Genomic DNA, 20,265 nt, shown 5'->3' with positions numbered 1-20,265 from the left:
TATGAAGAGGGATATAGTAATTTCTCTGACCGTTCTTTACTTGTTGGATATTTTCAACAACACTGCAATGTTGCAGCAAGAAGAACAAAGAAACATTCTGACTTGCTGTGTAGGGGAATCATTTTAATGTGACACCACATCCCCAAGGAAATACTTGAAATAAACATCATTTAAAAAATGTAAGACAAAAAAATAAGGGAGAGTGGGAACTGAAGCACAGGAATACCTACAAGGAGCTATTTACAGTAAAATGGATCATTTTTGGGGAAAAAAGGTGATTTTCTTTGTAACAAGATTTTAGCTAAATAAATTGATGCCCAGTTGAGAAAATATGTTGTGGATTCAGTGTTATCTGTTGGATTGCCCCACTAGAACCAGAGGCCTTGCTTAGCTGAGTATATTTCCTGTACTCTTCGTAATAAAGGAAGAGTTGATATTTTAAGGAAGATTTTCAACATTAGTAGCTACTTGCAGCTGGCTCAGAAGTTAAAGTACCCATACAACCCAATTCCAAAGCCCAGTCCAGTCTCCCTGGTGTGCTGCCGTCTCTGGGGTCACACAGAGTCGGACACGACTGAAGTGACTTAGCAGCAGCAGCAGCAGCAGCAGCAGCAGCAGCAGTCCAGTCTCCAACCATCTTGGAAGAACCAAGAAGTGACAGTGAATCTTGAAGACTTTCTCGTCAAAGATGTCTTAGCCTCAACCATCACAGCTCACTCAGCTCACATTTTTCCAGTTTATCTCATCCCCCTGCATTATCCTCTAGACTAGCTTAAATCCAAGCCACTCATGAAAACAGGCTCGCAAGCTCAAATGTCTCCGAGGAGACAGGCGTACAGTGCAAAAGAAATACGAGAACAGAATGTCAAGTGTGCCAACATTTCCTGCTTCTAAGCCTCTGCACAGGCTGTTCTCTCCACTTGGGATTCTGCTTTTACTGTTGTACGTAATGGGTTTTCTAGTTTATCAAAGTTTTTATCTATCTTGAAACCACGACTCAGAATTCACATGTAAAAAAAAAAAAAAAAGGATCTATGGGTTCAAGACTCACCTGTGAACAGGATGCGGCTGATCATCCCTGGCATCACCATGAGGAACATGGGCAGCAGCTTCAAGTACCCACACATGATGCAGGCGGCCTTCACGTGGGACATGTTCCTGCCTGACAGGCAGCGCTGCACGATGACCTGCCAGGGAAACGTGATGTAGTTTGAGAAAACCGGAGGGTGACTTCAGTGAAGGGGAGCGCCTCTCTTCAGAATTAATGTTACAGTGAAAAAGAGAGTCCTGGTAGTGGAAAATAATGGGCTTCAGAGTAAAGTTGGAACTGGAGTCCTTGCTCCTCTTACATGAGTATTTGACTTCTGTGAGTCTCAGTTTTTTCATCTCTAAGTAGGGATATCTCTTGTAGGGCATTCTGAATATTTGGTATGTTTGTAAGACTCTTGTTACCTGCTGCTATCAATACCTGCTGCTGCTGCCTATCACTACTATTAGAACACGTTTACAGCTCCCAGGCTGCATTGCCACAAAGGCCATGTGCTCTTCCAGGTACGAAGCTGTCACTATTGATTTTTGCCACCAGTTGTGCCTTTGATATGTGTGTGTGCACATGTGTTCAGCCCCTCAGCCATGTCTGACTCTTCGTGACCTCCTGGACTGTAGCCCACCAGGTGGAATTTTCCAGGCAAGACTGCTGGAGCCGTTTGCCATTTCCTACTCCAGGGGGTCTTCCTGACCTAGGGATGGAAACTATCTGCTGCAATGGCAGGCAGACGGTTTACCGCTGTGTCACCTGGCAAGTCTTTGATATTTTACTAAGTGTGCGGCTAAATAAGTCACATACTCTTTAGTTTCTCTCTACTATTGTTAGGCAATTATCCCGAAGCGAAAGCAAGCTCATGGACACAGAAACACCAGAGTCAGGCAGCCATCAGAATAGAATTCTGAGATATTCATCTCTAGATTTCTTCAGACCACATTGAGTTATGAATCAAACATGATGGTCCTGGGAAAATGAATGTATATAATTTCATAATTCCTACTTAAGTAATACAATTTCTTGGCTAATAAATTTCCTAGCAAAGCAGAACTTCTAACCATGATAACATTTTGATGTCACTCTTTCTTCTCAAGGAATGTTGTAAAACAAAGATGTCTTTTTCTGATTAACTGTCTTTGGGGAGACAGATCTGTTAGGGACAGTGGCGGTGTTATTTAGTGCTGAAGGAGCAAGAGATATTTTTGGACAAAGGCCTAGAAGCTGATGGTTGGAGGGGCAACACAAATTACAGGTGAGGAGAGAACCCCTGTCAGCAGACAAGCAGGTTCAGCCCCTACATGTAAGAAGGATGTGAGGTCACTTATAGGAAGTAAGTCAGTTAGTCAGAGGCAAAATATACAGAGAAAAAGAGAACTGACACTAACATCATGTATGGCCGTTGATTTAAAGTGAGTTAAAATAGTGAAATTGTAAGTTTAAGTTGACAGAGACTATTTAGAAAGAAGAAAACCTCAAAAAAAAAAAAAAACCCCACCAAAATAAAAACAAACTCATTTGCTATAAAAAGGAGCACGCAGAAAACAAAAAAATAAGATCTTAGAAGCTTTAAATACAAAGGCAGAAAAACTGGAGGATAAAATTAAGAAAGTCTCCTATGAAGTAGAGCAAAAGACCAAGGGACGGATGATGGAGAGAAGAAGTAAAAACACTAGAGAACCAGCTGAGGAAGACCAGCATCCAAAAGCCGAGTTCCAGACACAAGAAAACAAAATGGAAGGCAGCAAAGAAAGAATCTCCCCAAATTATTCAAGACATCAGTTACCTGATCAAAGACGTTCACAGCGGCCTGTCGTAACGGATAAAAATAAATCCACACACAATAGTACCTTGTGGTGAAATTTCAAAATATTGAAGCCAAAGGAAAGGCAAGTTTCCAGAGAGAAAAACCAGTTGCTCAGTCACTCAGTCACGTCTGACTCTTTGTGACTCCATGGCCTGCAGCACACCAGGCCTCCCTGTCCCTCACTAACTCCTGGAGTTTGCCCAAGTTCATGTCCATCGAATCGGTGATGCCATCCAACCATCTCATACTCTATCACCCTCTTGTACTTCTGCCTTCAATTGTTTCCCCAGCAGAGTCATACCCAAAAGATCAAGAATAACTTTGGGCTTCTCACCTGTGATGGTGGAAGTCAAAATACAATGGGCCTATGACTCTGGGAAGATTATTCAGCCTACGAACGTGCACACAGCCAGCGATCAATTTCCTAAGAGTTGGAGTGAAGACATTTTGAAACACGCAGAGTCGCAGCGAATGTATCTCAGCAACTAACTGGATAATTCATTGCCTCAAAAAGTAGGATGAAACAAAGAAAGATGATGATGCAGAATATTGGAAATAGGAAATACAAGCCAAGAATGTAGCCAAGGGTATGTCAAATATGGTGGTGAAGGGAGTTCTGAGTCAGGAGGAGCACCAGCTTCAGTGGACAACCCAAGAGTTGGTGAGAGATGAAAGGCTCCAAGAGAAAATGAGGAGCTCATAGAAGACTCGATGTGCTTGCAAGAATTGAGAGGAGATTTAGGCAATTTGCAGAGGGTTTGTTGTTGGATGAGTAATAATCACCGAGAAAATGTAAAACAAAAGTATTTAGAGTTATTCATTCTAGGGAAAAGAAAAAGCTAAAGAAAAATCAATCAGAGAATATTATGTAGCTCAGTTGTGAGTTACACTTATGTAGTCGCAAAAATTGCTGCATTGAAGGCGCAGCTCGCCAAAATTGTGAACTGGATCTGTCAGGAAGATGAATGAACAGGAGGTGTGCCTGTAGGGAAATGAGAGTGGAAAACTGAAAAAGCTTAACTCTCAACTCTCTTTATGGGAAGCCAATAGAAAACTCTAAAACTGGAAAACTAAGAGGGAGCAACACAAGGATTTATTTGAATCTCCCGGGAATCAGGTTTATGAGAAAATTCTGATTCAGTGGGTCTGGGTAGCATCTAAGAGCATTCATTTCTAATGAACTCTAAGGTAATATCCATGCCAGTTGTTCACAAACTATACAGTGAGTATAGGATTTAGAGACTAAAAATACATACCAAAATACTTAACTGGCGGAGCTGAAATTGTTTGCCTTTGGGAGACAAGAAATAGGTAGAAAGTTGGACACCAGACAGCTATTTTTCATAACAGTATTAGTCACTCAGTGGGGTCCATGGCCTGCCAGACTCCTCTATCCATGGAATTCTCCAAGCGAGGATACTGGAGTGGATTGTCATGCCCTTCTCCAGGAGTTCTTTCTGACCTAGGGATCGAACCCCGGTCTCCTGCTTTGCAGGCAGACTCTTTACCATCTGAGGTACCAGGAAAGAGTCCATTTTTTTTTTCATTTTTCATAACAAGTGTCGTATTAATAGAAGTGTTTGGCTCTTTAAATGATGTATGTGTGTGTATGAAATAGAAACTAGATGTTTTTCTACGAGTAGAAAAAGAATAACATAAACATATTCATGTATCACACACACACACACACACACACACACACCCTGAGTTTACCTGATCTGTACACCAATACCACACAGCTACAACAGTCATTCCAAATATTGTTCCTGGCCATGGAATATCCCCAGTGACAGCATCTCGAAAAATATGGAAGGAGTCTCCCCGAGGTGTGTAACACTTGGATTTGATTGTCAAGTTGTCCCCCTCCACTATGGCTGGGATGGCATTCATATACTTCTCTGTAAAATTCTCATAGCCTCCGACTTCAGCAAAAGCTGAAAAGGAATTGGATAAAACGAAATGTCTGTCAAATCTTAGATATCTAAAGTGTTCATAACCACTCCTTTGTCGTGGAGGTACTCAAACACTTCCAATCAGACTATGTGTGGTGAGGGGAAATAGGGAAACTTACCCCACTGGGAGGGTCTGGAAAAGCTAGTCAGGTATAGGAAAGAACCACAATGGATGGAAACCTTCGAAAGATAAGCCCAGACATTTGGGACAACTTATAAAGGTTCAGATGACACAAAATTCATCAGAGTAGATTTTAGAGTGGTAGATATTACAATCCTACATTTGTAGAGTTGAGTGTGACAGTTTACTTCTTGATTTATTGTTTAACTTAGCACTAACACGTTTGTGTGCACCAAATACGGTGGTGGGATTATGTGCAAAATGAACATGGAAGGGAGAAACTCAACCTAATGGAAGATGCAGACAATACAAGGAAATTGTTCTGATAAGGGAAATATGGTTTGTAGCAAAAATATGTGAAGGACCTAGGAGGTGAGCGTCTACCCATAAGGATAGGATAAGTGAGTCTTAGAGAAGCTGATGCCAGGGTGTACACCACTGAGGCCAGAAACCAAAGGGGCATGAGCAAGAATAACAGAAATTCTGGCTAAGTAGCAAGTTCACAAGGAATTGGTAGCAGCAGTTGCTTCAGGAGTAGCGTCATACAATAGAGCTTGCTACAGTGATGGAACTGTTACATATCTGTGCTGTCCAATGTGGTAACTACTGGCCACATATTGGGGCTTCCCTAATGGCTCAGTGGGTAAAGAATCTGCAATGCAGGAGACACAGGGGATGTGGGTGCAATCCCTGGGTCAGGAAGATCCCCTGGAGGAGGAAAATGGCAATCCCCTCCAGTATTTTTGCCTGAAAAATCCCACAGACAGAGGAGCTTGGTGGGCTACAGTCCATGGGGTCACAAAGAGCTGGACATGACTGAGCAACCAAGTGCAGGACATTGCTGTATATAGAGTGCTTGAAATATGGCTAAGCAAGTGAGGAGCTGAATTTGTAATTAGCTTAAATTTAATAGCCACATGTGTTTAATGGCAACCGTGTTCTGACAAAATCATCAGTCATCATTATGAATTTGTTGTCTCTGTGGTTCTATCAGTTTTTGCCTCATATCTTTGAGCTCTGATTAGGTGCCTGCGTGTTCAGGAATGTTGCATTTGGTGAAACTTGAGTGGGTGTTGGAGCAGGGTGAGTGCTGGACAAGGCGGGGATGAAAAGGCATTTGTTTTCACCCTATATCCTTTTTACTTTATGCATGGATTTTCTATGCAAACAAAAACAAAAACTATAATAAAAGATGCCAAATATTAGCAAGCTGTAAATCAGATTCATCAATAGTGATCTGGCATGACTTAAAAGAATGAATAACAGATGGTACTAATAAATGAGAGTCATAAAGGAAAATAGAAACTATATTTGTTACTTATATAAAAATAGAGTAAGGCATATACTTTAATAATTCCCATCAGTCATAATTAAGTTAATATTCAGTTACCTAAAATTTTCCTAATATTTAATCCTTCATTTAATGAGGATTTTATGTAAATGAAAGGTTTCTGTGCATTGGATCCAATGCACCAATATTTTCATAAAATGTCAATTCAATGGTACCAATTTTGTCCATTCTGAACACAAGGATATTAAGATTAAACAAAATAATTTATCTAAGCAATAGTTTTTCAAAGGAGGTAAAAGTGAAAAGTGAAAGTGAAGTCACTCAGTCATGTCCGACTCTTTGTGACCCCATGGACTGTAACCTGCTAGGCTCCTCCATCCATGGAATTTTCCAGGCAAGAATATTGGAGTGGGTTGTCATTTCCTTCTCCAGAGGATCTTCCCCACCCAGGGATCGAACCCAGGTCTCCCGCACTGCGGGCAAACTCTTTACTGTCTGAGCTACCAGGGGGCCCCAAAGGAGGCAAAGCTCTCCTTTACTTCTTCATGCTGAGATAGCACAGTAAGGAAGAAGTTCGCAGACACTCCTTTCTGTGTAAGGAGTACGCGAAAGAAAGAAGTTGGCAGAATTATACGAATGATTGGAAAATGTGACCAAACAGAGGGGAGGCAGCGGTCAAGAGCAGTCAGACTGAACAGATGCAAGTCCCAGGATTTCTGACCCCAGGGCAGTGCTCATACTGCTATCACTTACCGAACCCCATGAGAATAAAAGAACCTATCAGCATGATGGCCGTTTGGAGGGTGTCTGTGTAAATAACTGAGGCCAAGCCCCCTGTGAAGAGAAAGTAAGGAATCAGGACGTTTTACTCATGCGTCCTCATCTATCCGCTGTCACCTCTGCGTTCTCGTCTACCCAAGCTCTAGAAATAACTCAGCAAAAAACATATCAAATGCTCCTGGATGGACCACAAGCCCCTCTCGGCGTCTTTGTCCCCTTAGTAGTTATGCCTCTCATTGGTCCTCTTGCCTCCCTTGCCTTGACTCAGTTTCTCTGAGTTAGAGTGGAGTTCCACTTCTGTGTGAATTTTTGAATATTAAATAGAGATAAAGGCAAAGTTTTAATACCACAGATTTTCCCTCACTGATCCCTCAGTTTGCTCCATTTAGCACAATCACACTCGCTCTCAAAAAACTGGGCAAGGCCATTTTTGCTCTCCTGTTGGAACGCATTATTGCTTCATTAGTCGAGAACCAGACACATTTGATGAGCTGTGTTTTGCTGCAGTGTTGTTCGAACAACAAAAACTTCCCTTTCAGCTCTGGGCTCACAGAATCTCAGTTAATGAGATACTCCCTATGGGAGGGAAACAAGATGCATATTGAAAATAGGAGATTTATGCCCTTATCTGTTACTTATTCTGAGACGGGTACTTGTATAAAAATGGCTTCAGGACTGTCTTTATTGTCCCAGCTATACTTTTTCTTTGTTTTACCAATTGAGCTGGTGTAGTTTGATTTTCATATTAGTATGAGTGAGGGACAACCCCGGTGTATCTGGCTCATGAAAGCCTGCTTGACCTATTTACCACACCTCCCCTCCCACAGCCAACCCACTGCTCCAGTTTTCCTTTCCTGATTCTGCGGCTCACGGTCCCATCGCTGTGCCCTGGCATGTATTCACTCGGGCCCTGCCTTGGTGTTGCCAGTCTCGGGTCTGAGCCACTGTTTCATCCAGACCTCCCATGTGTGTGTTACGCTGGATTCCAAATGCCGATCTGCGTACCAGACACATAGCTGAGCCAAGTTACCATTTTCCCGTCCCACTTACCACGTCATCAGGCGCTCACACCTCATACTGAAGATTCTGTTTTCTTTGCTCTAGTTACGTTTCTCCACCCGTGCGTGACTCTCACAATGGAAATAAAAGGGTATCCTCACATGGGAGTGACGATGCTAACGGCAGCGTGGGGCGAGGTCAGCAGAAAATAGCATGGGCTCACCAGTGATTGTGTAAATAGCAGTGAGAGCCAAGAGGATGAAGATCGCCAGGTATAGGTCCAATCCCAAGGCCAGGGTGATGAATATGGCTCCAGAAAATATGTCTGACTAGAGAGAGAACAGACAGGGTGGAAAGGAAACACGCCGTGCATCACTCAGCTCTTCACCAATGCCTTCCCACGAATATCTGATGCTCCCTGGTGGCCTAGTGGTTAGGATTCAGCGCTCTCCCAGCCTCGGCCCAGGTTCAATTCCCAGTCAGGAAAAGCCTTTCTTTTCTCTCTGCTTGCCACCTACCAACAACCCCAGTGAGACCATACCATCCTTTGGGGCTTACCAGGTAGTGCTAGAAGAAAAGAACCTGCCTGCCAATGCAGGAGACATAAGAGATGGCAGTTCTATGCCCAGGCTGGGAAGGTCCCCTGGAAAAGGGCGTGGTCACCCACTGCAATATTCTTGCCTGGAGAATCCCAGGGACAGAGGAGCCTGGTGGGCTACAGTCCGTGGAGGCACGAAAGAGTCAGACATAACTGAACACTCTTGGACCCTACACATTACTGGAGGTTGAGAACCAGTGAACAATATGATCTTTTTAAAACTTGGGGCAGGGGAAGGCTGTGAAAGTTGTTGATCTGTTTAATAAGTAACCAGGACAGAAGCTGTTATCATTGTATGATAGTACACAAAATGTCGTGTCTAGGATTACTGATACCACTTAAGACATAACCTGTAGGTAAGGATGGACTCCTGCTACAGGCTCTTCCCAGCTGACCATGCCAGACCGTGCACAGTCACACACATGCTCTGGGCCTCTGTGCTGCCCCATTCAGCTCCCCAGCCTTCCGCCCACTCCCTACCAGCAGGAACCAACCACCTCAGGAGGCTGCCTCCCTTGGGGGCTGCCTTTGGTGCCTGTCATTCTGCTCCAGCACTTGCTCATACTCTAGCATCATTAAGCTCTAGATGTCAGAGCCAGAAGAGAACGGAGATCACCAGCTCCCACAGAGGAGCGTGTAAGCATGAAGCCCCGGACACCTGCAGGCTCCTCTGCCTCCCCTGGGCTCTCCTCACCTTCCTGTCCTGGGACTTAAGCGCTCCCAGCCCTCACCAGTGAGGATGACCTCCAATTCCACCCAGCATTGACTGCCATCCTCTCTCCTGGCCTGCGGCATATTTCCTGTACTTATCCACACACTCTAGTCCAGCTCTTAGTTTACTATATTTGCATATAATGTCATAAAGTGCTATTTCACGTGTAAAATTCTAATGCCCTTAACGACGTGGTGAACTGCTAGTGAACAGGAATCTTGTTCCCCTAACATGGAGCCCAGCAATTTACAATAAGTACTGGGAAATGCTCACGTTGCACTAGGAAGGCTAGGGCCACCTAATCTAAGCAGCTGGTTTACTTCCAATCATTATTTGGCTCAACATAGGATCAATAAGCAAAGTGAACTTCTGCTCTAGTGAACTGCCTGGACTATAAACTTGCACGAGATTATGTCCTTAGTCACTGATACATGAGGAGATTTTTCTTTGATTTCTACATGTACTGCTGAATCTTCAAATTTCTTCTTTCCTCAATAATTATCTCCAAGAGACTTAACTTAAAAAAAAAAAAACTTTAGAATTCTTTAACACTTGTTTGGGACATTCATTTCGTACAGGTATCTCAGATAAAATAGGGTTAAGCATAGTCAGTTTAATAATACAAAACACTCCCTTCTGGTCTTCACGTTAGATAGTCAAGCTGAAAAGGAAAATGTAAACCTAGAGTGACCTTGACAATGCGAATGAAAAGGTTATTGTGCAGGGGGAAGGGGGAGCTAGGGAGTCCTTACTTCTGCAACTGAATTGCTGCGCTACTTGAATGAGACTTTCTGCTCCTTCTGTACATACACTATGTTTTTCATAGTCTCAATGAAAGGATGGGTTTATACTCTGGAGGCTCCTGTGACTCAGAATTCTTTTACTCTGTGAATGCAGGGTTTCTGAAGCTCCTTTTTTTTTTTTTTTTTTTTGGCAGAAACTCTTGGTAGAGAAACCCCCTGGTGGCTCAGATTGTAAAGAACCTGCCTGCAGTACAGGAAACCTGGGTTTGATCCTTGGGTTGGGAAGATCCCCTGGAGAAGGGAATTGCTACCCACTGCAGAATTCTTGCCTGGAGAATTCCATGGACAAAGGAGCCTGCTGGGCTATGGTCCATGGAGTCACAAAGAGTCAGACACAACTGAGTGATTAACATGTTCAGAGAGACCCCAAGTAGTTTTAGAACATCCATATGCGGCCTGACCCGTAAAGTTCTCTGATCTTAGCACTCTTGTCCCTCATGAAGCTGCAACGCCAGGAGGGCACTGAACTCACTGAGATCCTCAGAGCCACACAGATGAACAGGGAGAGGATGGAGAGGTAGACCTGGAGCCGCTTCCCACCAAACCGCTTCCTCAGGTATTCCGGCATAGTCGTCACCTGCGAGACAGACACCGGCAGGGATTCATCTTCAGGGCGCCGCACGTTCAGATAATCCAACATGGATCAAGCCTCTGTGGACAGGTAACTGCGTGTGGCAGTCACCCTCGAGGGGGTAACACCCCAAAGTGGGGAGGCGTGAGTGAGAAGGCACAGCCCCTGGGGGAACTGTAAGTCTGGGATGAACATGGGCCTTGGACTCAGCATTCTTGGGATCTGTTCCCAGATTGTGACCTTTGGCAAATGACAATCTCTCTGAACCTCTGTTTTCTCACCTGTAATGTGGGGCTTTAATATGGAAGTAGGTGTAAAATACCTACCACAACACCAAATGAAATGGTGACGCTCAACAGATAATATTTATTATTTTCACTGACAATGTTGCAGTCTAGCAAAAACAACATAAATGATCGACTGCAATTACGGTTACATGATAAATAGATAATTGAATAAGCTGCTAATATACTTCTGTATGTACATTCACATGATTATCTTTATTGAAAAGAAGAGTTACATTAAATCCTATATAGACAAAAAGCTGATGTTATCATTATTGAAATATTAGATCCGCTGTGTGATCAGCTTAAAGGGTACATTTTTCTGGTTTCTTCAGAGCAGAACAAGCTCATGGTTTCATCTCCAATATAAAATAATCTTAAATAAACATTTATATAATATTAGCAAAAACAAGAAGGGGAACTCTTGGGGCTCAGAAACTGTGCAGAACCACCTCAAGGATGGTAAGCCATGTCTAAGAACACATGCATGAGTTATGTGCTGTGGATCCTTGCACCAAAGAGAGCAGAGCTTGCTCAAGCCTGGAATCAGAAGGGACTCAGGATGAGCAAAGGACTACACAGTGACATGCAGAGGCAATAGACAGTAAAGCTTGGTTCCCTGGAGCCCCATCCCAGGAATTATCCCAGGACACAGCACCCCTCAGCTGCAGGAGTAAGTATGGCAGTTAGGCTCCAAGAGGCACAGCAGTGCCCCAGTTGGTTGGCAACACCCAAGTTGAAGGGGAGCCACCAGAGCATGGTACTTCCTGCTGCTGCTGCTGCTAAGTCGCGTCAGTCATGTCCGACTCTGTGTGACCCATAGACGGAAGCCCACCAGGCTCTTCCGTCCCTGGGATTCTCCAGGCAAGAACACTGGAGTGGGTTGCCATTTCCTTCTCCAATGCATGGAAGTGAAAAGTGAAAGGGAAGTTGCTCAGTCGTGTCCAACTCTTAGCGACCCCATGGACTGCATCCTACCATGCTCCTCCGTCCATGGGATTTTCCAGTCAAGAGTACTGGAGTGGAGTGCCATTGCCTTCTCTGATGGTACTTCCTACCCCTCATTTTTAAAAAAAGCTGCCTTCCAAACATCAGAATAACAAAAATTAGAATAAAGGAAAATATTATGTACTGGTAAGAATGTCGGAAAAATGGAATCTCCACAACAGTGATCAGCAAGAGGATAGGTGACTGCAGCCATTTTTGAGAGCAATCCTGCAGCGCTTCGTGGTCTTTTTTAAATTTTTCAAAATTCTTTTATGATTTGCATTTTTTTTTGGCTGTGCTAGGTATGTGTTGCTGCTTGCGGGCTTTCTCTAGTTGCAGCAAATGGGGCCTGCTCCTTGTTGGCGGTGCGTGGACTTCTCATTGCAGTGGCTTTTTCTTGTCTCAGAGCACAGGCTCTAGGGGCTGGTTTCAGTAGTTTTGTGGGCGGCACGTGGGCTCAGCAGTGCGCACACGGGCTGAGTTGCCCAGCGACGTGTGGGATCTCCCTGGGCCAGGGATCAAACCCACGTCTCTTGTACTGGCAGGCAGATTCTTTACCACTGGGCCACCAGGGAAGCCCAGTAGTTAGTGGTCTTAGGTAAACATAAGCTCAGAGATTCTGGGACGCATAATGTTGCTCAGGCTTCACAGCTGAGCAGAAAAAGTGAGGGAATAAACGAACGCCTGACATGTGCAGCAGAGAACACCTGAGGATACTCACCCCTGCCTTGATGTAAACGGGGACAAAGAACCACCCTAGAACCAGCAACAGCAGCAAGGCCTACAAGAAACCAAGGACAGGGTGGAAGTTAGAGAGGTTTGGCTCGTGGGCCTTTTCCCTTCACAACCTCCAAATCTGAAAAGAAAATGTTTGCTTTGATCCTGCCCCGCTCAAACAGTTATGATCCCAAGACAGCTGTGGGTCCATTGCTTCTGCTTCCGTGATACAGAGATCACCATTTCCTGGGGCTTAGAATGTGGCAAAGATGTGTGGTGAAAAATGGACAGTCAGAGATCTGAGCCCAGCTGGACCGCTAGAAGGTCATAAATCTTTACCATAAGGAATTATTCTTAAAAAAAAATTTATTTAGCTCTGTTGAATCTTCCTTGCAGCACATGGAATCTTTCTGTGTGGTGAGTGGGCTTAGTTGCCCTGCAGCCTGTGGGATCTTAGTTCCCCCACCATGGATTGAACCCTTATCCCCTATATTGGAATGTGGATTCTTAACCGCTAAGCCACCAGGGAAGTCCCCAGGAATTATTCTTGAATGTCAGGAATCATATAGAGTGACAAACCAATGAGAAATTTAGAGGCAGAAGAATATTCCCAGTGCCCCCCAAGCCTTGCCAAATATAATAATGTTAATAGTATAATCTTACATGAATATTAATATTTATGAAAAAGTCTTCACTTCTATCACTCATGCTGTCCTCACAGCACCAGGTTAGGGAGATGCGATAAGCACAGTTATTCCTGTTTTATGGAGGGGTAACCTGAACCTTACAGAGAAAAAGCAAATCCAAGGCCACAGGCTAAAAGAGCCAGGCTCTCAGCAAGCTGATAATCACACTCCCTGGGGCCATAGGGCATTTTGTCCATGCTTCTGGAGGCTGGCTCCTTTCTCGACTCCATGGCACCATCAAAGCAAAACCCAGACGATAAGGCACACGTGGTGGCTGGGTCCATTCTGAGTCTCTGACACTACTAAAGTAATTACAAGGGCAAAATCTTCACTAGGGGCGGGGCACGGTTACTAGTGACGACGCCTGGTCCCTTGCTGAGTCTATCCAGGATAGTCGGTTTATGTATATATATTTTACAATGATCCAGCTTTCTTCCACATAAGCATTTCCCTGACTGATAGGCATATACACGCCCAAGCAAACTCTAGAAAGGATAAGAGAATAGAACCGAAAACGGTCAACTCAAGAAATGTGTACAGCGTGTGCCCAGTCAAATGCTGGATGATGGGGTGGTGTCAGTGACAGGAGAGCAGATGGCCCCTGTGTTAAGGATCTTAGAGTCTAATTAAGAAGCCACAGCTTGCACGGTGAGATGGCAGTCGAGCAATTAGGGACTCAGTCACCAAGACTTAGAGATTCGATCTACTGCCTCTGCTGCGACGACGCGCAGCACGCGGCCGAGAGGAGCTACCCCACGTCTGAGGTCAGGGGCAGAAGTCGGGAGGACCCCGCGCCTGAGGGGCGGCAGCCAGGTGGAGCGAACCCACGTCCAAGGAGCGGTGGCTGCGTGAGCGCCGGAGGGCCTAGAGGAGCTATTCCACGTTCAAGGTCGAGAGGGGCGGCGGCGAGGAGATACCCCTCGTCCAAGGTAAGGAGCAGCGGCTGCTCTTTGCTGGAGTAGCCGTGAAGAGATATCCCATGTCCAAAGTAAGAGAAACTGAAGTAAGATGGTAAGTGTTGCAAGAGGGCAGACACACTGAAACCATAATCACAGAAAACTAGTCAATCTAATCACACTAGGACCATAGCCTTGTCTAACTCAGTGAAACTAAACCATGCCCTGTGGGGCCACCCAAGACGGGCAGGCATGGTGGAGAGGTCTGACACAATGTGGTCTACTGGAGAAGGGAATGGCAAACCACTTCAGTATTCTTGCCTTGAGAATCTCATGCACAGCATGAAAAGGCAAAATGATAGGATACTGAAAGAGGAACTCCCCAGGTCAGTAGGTGCCCAATATGCTACTGGAGATCAGTGGAGAAATAACTCCAGAAAGAATGAAGGGATGGAGCCAAAGCAAAAACAATCCCCAGTTGTGGATGTGACTGGTGATAGAAGCAAGATCCGATGCTGTAAAGAGCAATATTGCATAGCAACCTGGAATGTCAGGTCCATGAATCAAGACAAATTGGAAGTGGTCAAACAGGAGATGGCAAGAGTGAACGTCGACATTCTAGGAATCAGCGAACTAAAATGGACTGGAATGGGTGAATTTACTCAGATGACCATTATATCTACTACTGCGGGCAGGAATCCCTTAGAAGAAATGGAGTAGCCATCATGGTCAACAGAAGAGTCTGAAATGCAGTACTTGGATGCAGTCTGAAAAACGACAGAATGATCTCTGTTCGTTTCCAAGGCAAACCATTCAATATCACTGTAATCCAAGTCTATGCCCCAATCAGTAATGCTGAAGAAGCTGAACGGTTCTATGAAGACCTACAAGATCTTTTAGAACTACCACCCAAAAAAGATGTCCTTTTCATTCTAGGGGACTGGAATGCAAAAGTAGGAAGTCAAGAAACACCTGGAGTAACAGGCAAATTTGGCCTTGGAATACAGAATGAAGCAAGGCAAAGAGTAATAGAGTTTTGCCAAGAAAATGCACTGGTCATAGCAAACACTCTCTTCCAACAACACAAGAGAAGACTCTACACATGGACATCGCCAGATGGTCAACACCGAAATCAGATGGATTATATTCTTTGCAGCCAAAGATGGAGAAGCTCTATACAGTCAACAAAAACAAGACCAGGAGCTGACTGTGGCTCAGATCATGAACTCCTTATTGCCAAATTCAGACTTAAATTGAAGAAAGTAGGGGAAACCATTAGACCATTCAGGTGTGACCTAAATCAAATCCCTTATGATTATACAGTGGAAGTGAGAAATAGATTTAAGGGCCTAGATCTGATAGATAGAGTGCCTGATGAACTATGGACGGAGGTTCATGACATTGTACAGGAGACAGGGATCAATACCATTCCTATGGAAAAAAAATGCAAAAAAGCAAAATGGCTGTCTGAGGAGGCCTTACAAATAGCTGTGAAAAGAAGAGAAGTGAAAAACAAAGGAGAAAAGGAAAGATACAAGCATCTGAATGCAGAGTTCCAAAGAATAGCAAGAAGAGAGCCTTCTTCACCAAAGCAAAGAAATAGAGGAAAACAACAGAATGGGAACGACTAGAGATCTCTTCAAGAAAATTAGAGGCACCAAGGGAACATTTCTTGCAAAGATTGGCTTGATAAAGGACAGAAATGATATGGACCTAACAGAAGCAGAAGATATTAAGAAGAGGTGGCAAGAATACACAGAAGAACTGTACAAAAAAGAGCTTCACGACCCAGATAATCATGATGATGTGATCACTCACCTAGAGCTAGACATCCTTGAATGTGAAGTCAAGTGGGCCTTAGAAAGCATCACTATGAACAAAGCTAGTGGAGGTGATAGAATTCCAGTTGAGCTATTTTGAATCCTAAGAGATGATGCTGTGAAAGTGCTGCACTCAATACGCCAGCAAATTTGGAAAACTCAGCAGTGGCCACAAGACTGGAAAAGGTCAGTTTTCATTCCAATCCCAAAGAAAGGCAATGCCAAAGAATGCTCAAACTACCACACAGTTTCACTCATCTCACACGCTAGTAAGTAATGCTCAAAATTCTCCAAGCCAGGCTTCAACAATATGTGAACCATGAACTTCCAGATGTTCAAGCTGGTTTTACAAAAGGCAGAGCAACCGGAGTTCAAATTGCCAACATCCGCTGGATCATGGAAAAAGCAAGAGTGCCAGAAAAACATCCATTTCTGCTTTATTGACTATGCCAAAGCCTTTGTGAGGATCAAAATAAACTGTGGAAAATTCTGAGAGAGATGGGAATACCAGACCACCTGACCTGCCTCCTGAGAAACCTGTATGCAGATTAGGAAGCAACAGTTAGAACTGGACATGGAACAACAGACTGGTTCCAAATAGGAAAAGGAGTATGTCAAGGCTGTATATTGTCACCCTGCTTATTTAACTTATACGCAGAGTACATCATGAGAAAGGCTGGGCTGGAAGAAGCACAAGCTGGAATCAAGGTTGCCGGGAGAAATATCAATAACCTGAGATATGCACATGACACCACCCTTATGACAGAAAGTGAAGAGGAGCTAACAAGCCTTTTGATGAAAGTGAAAGTGGAGAGTGAAAAAGTTGGCATAAAGCTCAACATTCAGAAAACAAAGATCATGGCATCCGGTTCCATTACTTCATGGCAAATAGATGGGGAAACAGTGGAAACAGTGTCAGACTTTATTTTTTGGGCTCCAAAATCACTGCAGATGGTGACTGCAGCCATGAAATGAAAAGAAGCTTAGTCCTTGGAAGGAAAGTTATGACCAACCTATATAGCATATTGAAAAGCAGAGACATTACTTTGCCAACAAAGGTCCATCTAGTCAAGGCTATGGTTTTTCCAGTGGTCATGTATGGATGTGAGAGTTGGACTGTGAAGAAGGCTGAGTGCTGAAGAATTGATGCTTTTGAAGTGTGGTGTTGGAGAAGACTCTTGAGAGTCCCTTGGACTGCAAGGAGATCCGACCAGTCCATTCTGAAGGAGATCAGCCCTGGGATTTCTTTGGAGGGAATGATGCTAAAGCTGGAACTCCAGTACTTTGGCCACCTGATGCAAAGTGTTGACTCATTGGAAAAGACTCTGATGCTGGGAGGGGTTGGGGGCAGGAGGAGAAGGGGACAACGGAGGATGAGATGGCTGGATGACACCACTGACTCGATGGACGTGAGTCTGAGTGAACTCCAGGAGTTGGTGATGGACAGGGAGGCCTGGCGTGCTGTGATTCCTGGGGTCGCAAAGAGTCGGACACGACTGAGCGACTGAACTGAACTGATGTTGTCACTTGCTTGGCCAGTTTCTACACCTCTGTCTGGCATCAGCCTCAGGAAGTTCCCTGGACACAGGCCTGGTCCTACCCACCGTCTAGGATGGATGCCCCTTCTGCATCCATCCATGCCCCTTCTGTTTCCTTCTGTTGAGATCTCTCAACACTCCATGCATGCCTGTCTCCTTGTACTTGCTACAGTGTAGCGAATGTTAATCGTCTCTCCCACTGCGCTGTAAGCTTTTCAAAGAAGGGGTCATTACTTGTACATTTTTTTAATTTCTTGCCTCTAATTCAGACTGAATGTATAATATAGCTTGAGGCAGGGGAAGAGATAGAAATGAGAGCTAACATGATCAAGGAGGTTAAATAAAAGTGGGATTAAATGATATAGAGCTGACTTCCCTGGTGGGAATAATGGCTTTAGTGAAATCTCAGAGGTAGGGTACAGCCCAGGCAAAATGGGCTACAAGGGGAAGGCCCTGAGGTTCAAGAAGGAGAAATAGAAGTCAAACCAAAGAAGAGTTTGTCCTATGCAGAAAAGAAAAGTGCAAGTGAAAGTCGCTCAGTCGTGTCCACCTCTTTGCGACACCATGGACTGTATAGTCCATGGAATTCTCCAGCCAAAATACTGGAGTGGGTAGCCTTTCCCTTCTCCAGGGGATCTTCCCAACCCAGGGATCGAACCCAGATCTCCTGCATTGCAGGTGGATCCTTTGCCAGCTGAGCCACAAGGGAAGCCCAAGAATACTAGAGCGGGAAACTCAGACAAACACAGCTAGAGTTTTGATTTAAAGGAAAAAGCCTGTGATGTCACTTACGTTCCATTCAAATGCTGCAATGGCAATCCCGAAGCGCTCCCGTCCCTGCCAGCCCCACAAAGTGGCCACTGCCGATGTTACTGGCGAAGAGAGAGGCGCCCATCTGGAATCCAAGGGAAGAGACTAGGGTCAGAGTTAAAAGCCCCAAATTAGACTTCTTGAAAGCAGATAATGTTGCGGTTTTCCATTACTTCTCCATACGGCAGGAGTCAGCAAGCTTATAGCTTGTGGCCTAAATTTAGCCGGTCACCAGTTTTTGCACGGTTGGTATATAAGACTGTTTTTGTATTTTTGAATAATTTTTTGGCTGTGATGAGTCTTTTCATTTTGGTGCACAGGCTTCCCTGGTTTCGGGGCCTGGGCTCCAGAGTGGGCTCAGTAGCTGTGGCACTCAGGCTTAGTTATCCCTTGGCATGTGGGATCTTAGCTCCCCAACCAGGGATCAAACCTGCATCCCCTTCATTGGAAGGTAGGTTCTCAACCACTGGGCCACCAGGAAAGTCCCTGAATGGTTTTTTAAAAATTGAGAGAGTAGCATTGACATATATACACTCCCATGTGTAAGACAGATCGCTAGTGGGAACCTGCTGTATCGTGCAGGGAGCTCAGCCTGGTGCTCTGGGAGGGGGGTTGCAGAGGGAGGGGGCGTATGTATACTTATGGATGACTCACATTGCCAGATGGCAGAAACTAATACAATACTGCAAACAGTTATCCTCTGCCGGGAGCCAGCGTGAGGAATCCCGCCCGTGGCAAAGGTCATGAGGAAGGAAGCCCGACAAAAAGCAAAGGCGTGATCTGCCTTCAGGGGTTCCCCCTGAGTTTTCCTGAACATCTACCCTCAAAAACCAGAGTCGGCCTGATTTTATTGTACTGTGCTTTCCACTCTTCTGCCTCTAAAAGGAATTAACTTAGGGCTCCAGTTAACAGTCTCCTGCATATAAGAAGAATGTCTCGGTTTGAACCCCCTTTGATGGCTCTCTAACTTGCCTGACAGGTTCCCCCGGGACTTTTTGCAGCTTGTGAATTGCTTACAGCCCCCCAACCGTGAGAGGCACAAAGCTTAAAGCATCTTAGAGATACAGAGCCTTTTCTAAAAAGCTAAAAATCATATTGGTAATGGGTTTTCACTGTTGACTCAATGACTTCTGCCAGGCCTCCGTATTCTTTATCTTTTAGGCACCTGGAAGGATATTAATCAATGTAAAGGGATGCAGAAATAGGAGTATAGTAGTTTTGATGTTAGCAACACTAGACTTTTGAGTTAATTACTTTTCTGTGTTATATATCACTGCACTCCTCTTGTGTCTTTGCTATGTAAGAATGTAACTTTTTTTTAGTGCTTTCTGAGAGTGGCACCAGACTTTGGGAAGAACAACACAAATAAGTCTTCTGGTTGACAAACCCTTATCAGAAAAGGGCCGTAAAATGTTAATTGGCCTTCTGGCCAGAAGATGATGTAAATCACCTAAGACTTATGTATACAACTAGGTATGCAGAGAGAAAGCCTGGTCTCGATAAGAGTCAGGGCGGCTGACGCTGCATAATTTTGTATTACCCATTGATCTCTATGTACAATCAAAAGTATAAAAAGCCTTCTGAACCATAAAGGATGGACCAGTTTCTCAGACTAGTCTCTCGAACTAGTTTCTTGGAAATCTGGCTTCCCCTGTGTCTCTCTCTCTCTTTCTCCCTCTCCCTCCCTCTCCTTTTCTGGCTGAATTCCCGTCTGGAGCAAGGAGGCTCACCAAGTATGCTTACTTGCCCAGGCTTTTAAGTTCCATGAGAGACAGAGCCCAAGGCGGGGCACTCTCTGATATTGAAACGGACTCCGGTGGCCCAACGTAGATGGTGCAAATCTCTTGTCCTGAG

General features: G+C 44.6%; 1 protein-coding gene across 1 annotated transcript in view; it reads right to left on the bottom strand.

Annotated features, from left to right (window-relative positions):
- Window positions 1-20,265, bottom strand: part of LOC102175148 (low affinity sodium-glucose cotransporter) — a 30,127-nt gene that overhangs the window by 8,505 nt on the left and 1,357 nt on the right. The window contains 8 exon segments of the mRNA XM_005691667.2: window positions 1,052-1,187; window positions 4,560-4,780; window positions 6,964-7,044; window positions 8,213-8,318; window positions 10,575-10,679; window positions 12,666-12,725; window positions 18,394-18,424; window positions 18,426-18,496. Coding sequence (XP_005691724.2) covers window positions 1,052-1,187; window positions 4,560-4,780; window positions 6,964-7,044; window positions 8,213-8,318; window positions 10,575-10,679; window positions 12,666-12,725; window positions 18,394-18,424; window positions 18,426-18,496 — 811 coding nt within the window.

The sequence above is a fragment of the Capra hircus genome, chromosome 17 (assembly GCF_001704415.2).
Source record: "Capra hircus breed San Clemente chromosome 17, ASM170441v1, whole genome shotgun sequence".
Taxonomy (NCBI): Eukaryota; Metazoa; Chordata; class Mammalia; order Artiodactyla; family Bovidae; genus Capra; species Capra hircus.
The sequence above is the reverse complement of the archived record's forward strand: the minus strand, read 5'-3'. Positions and strand labels throughout refer to the sequence as shown.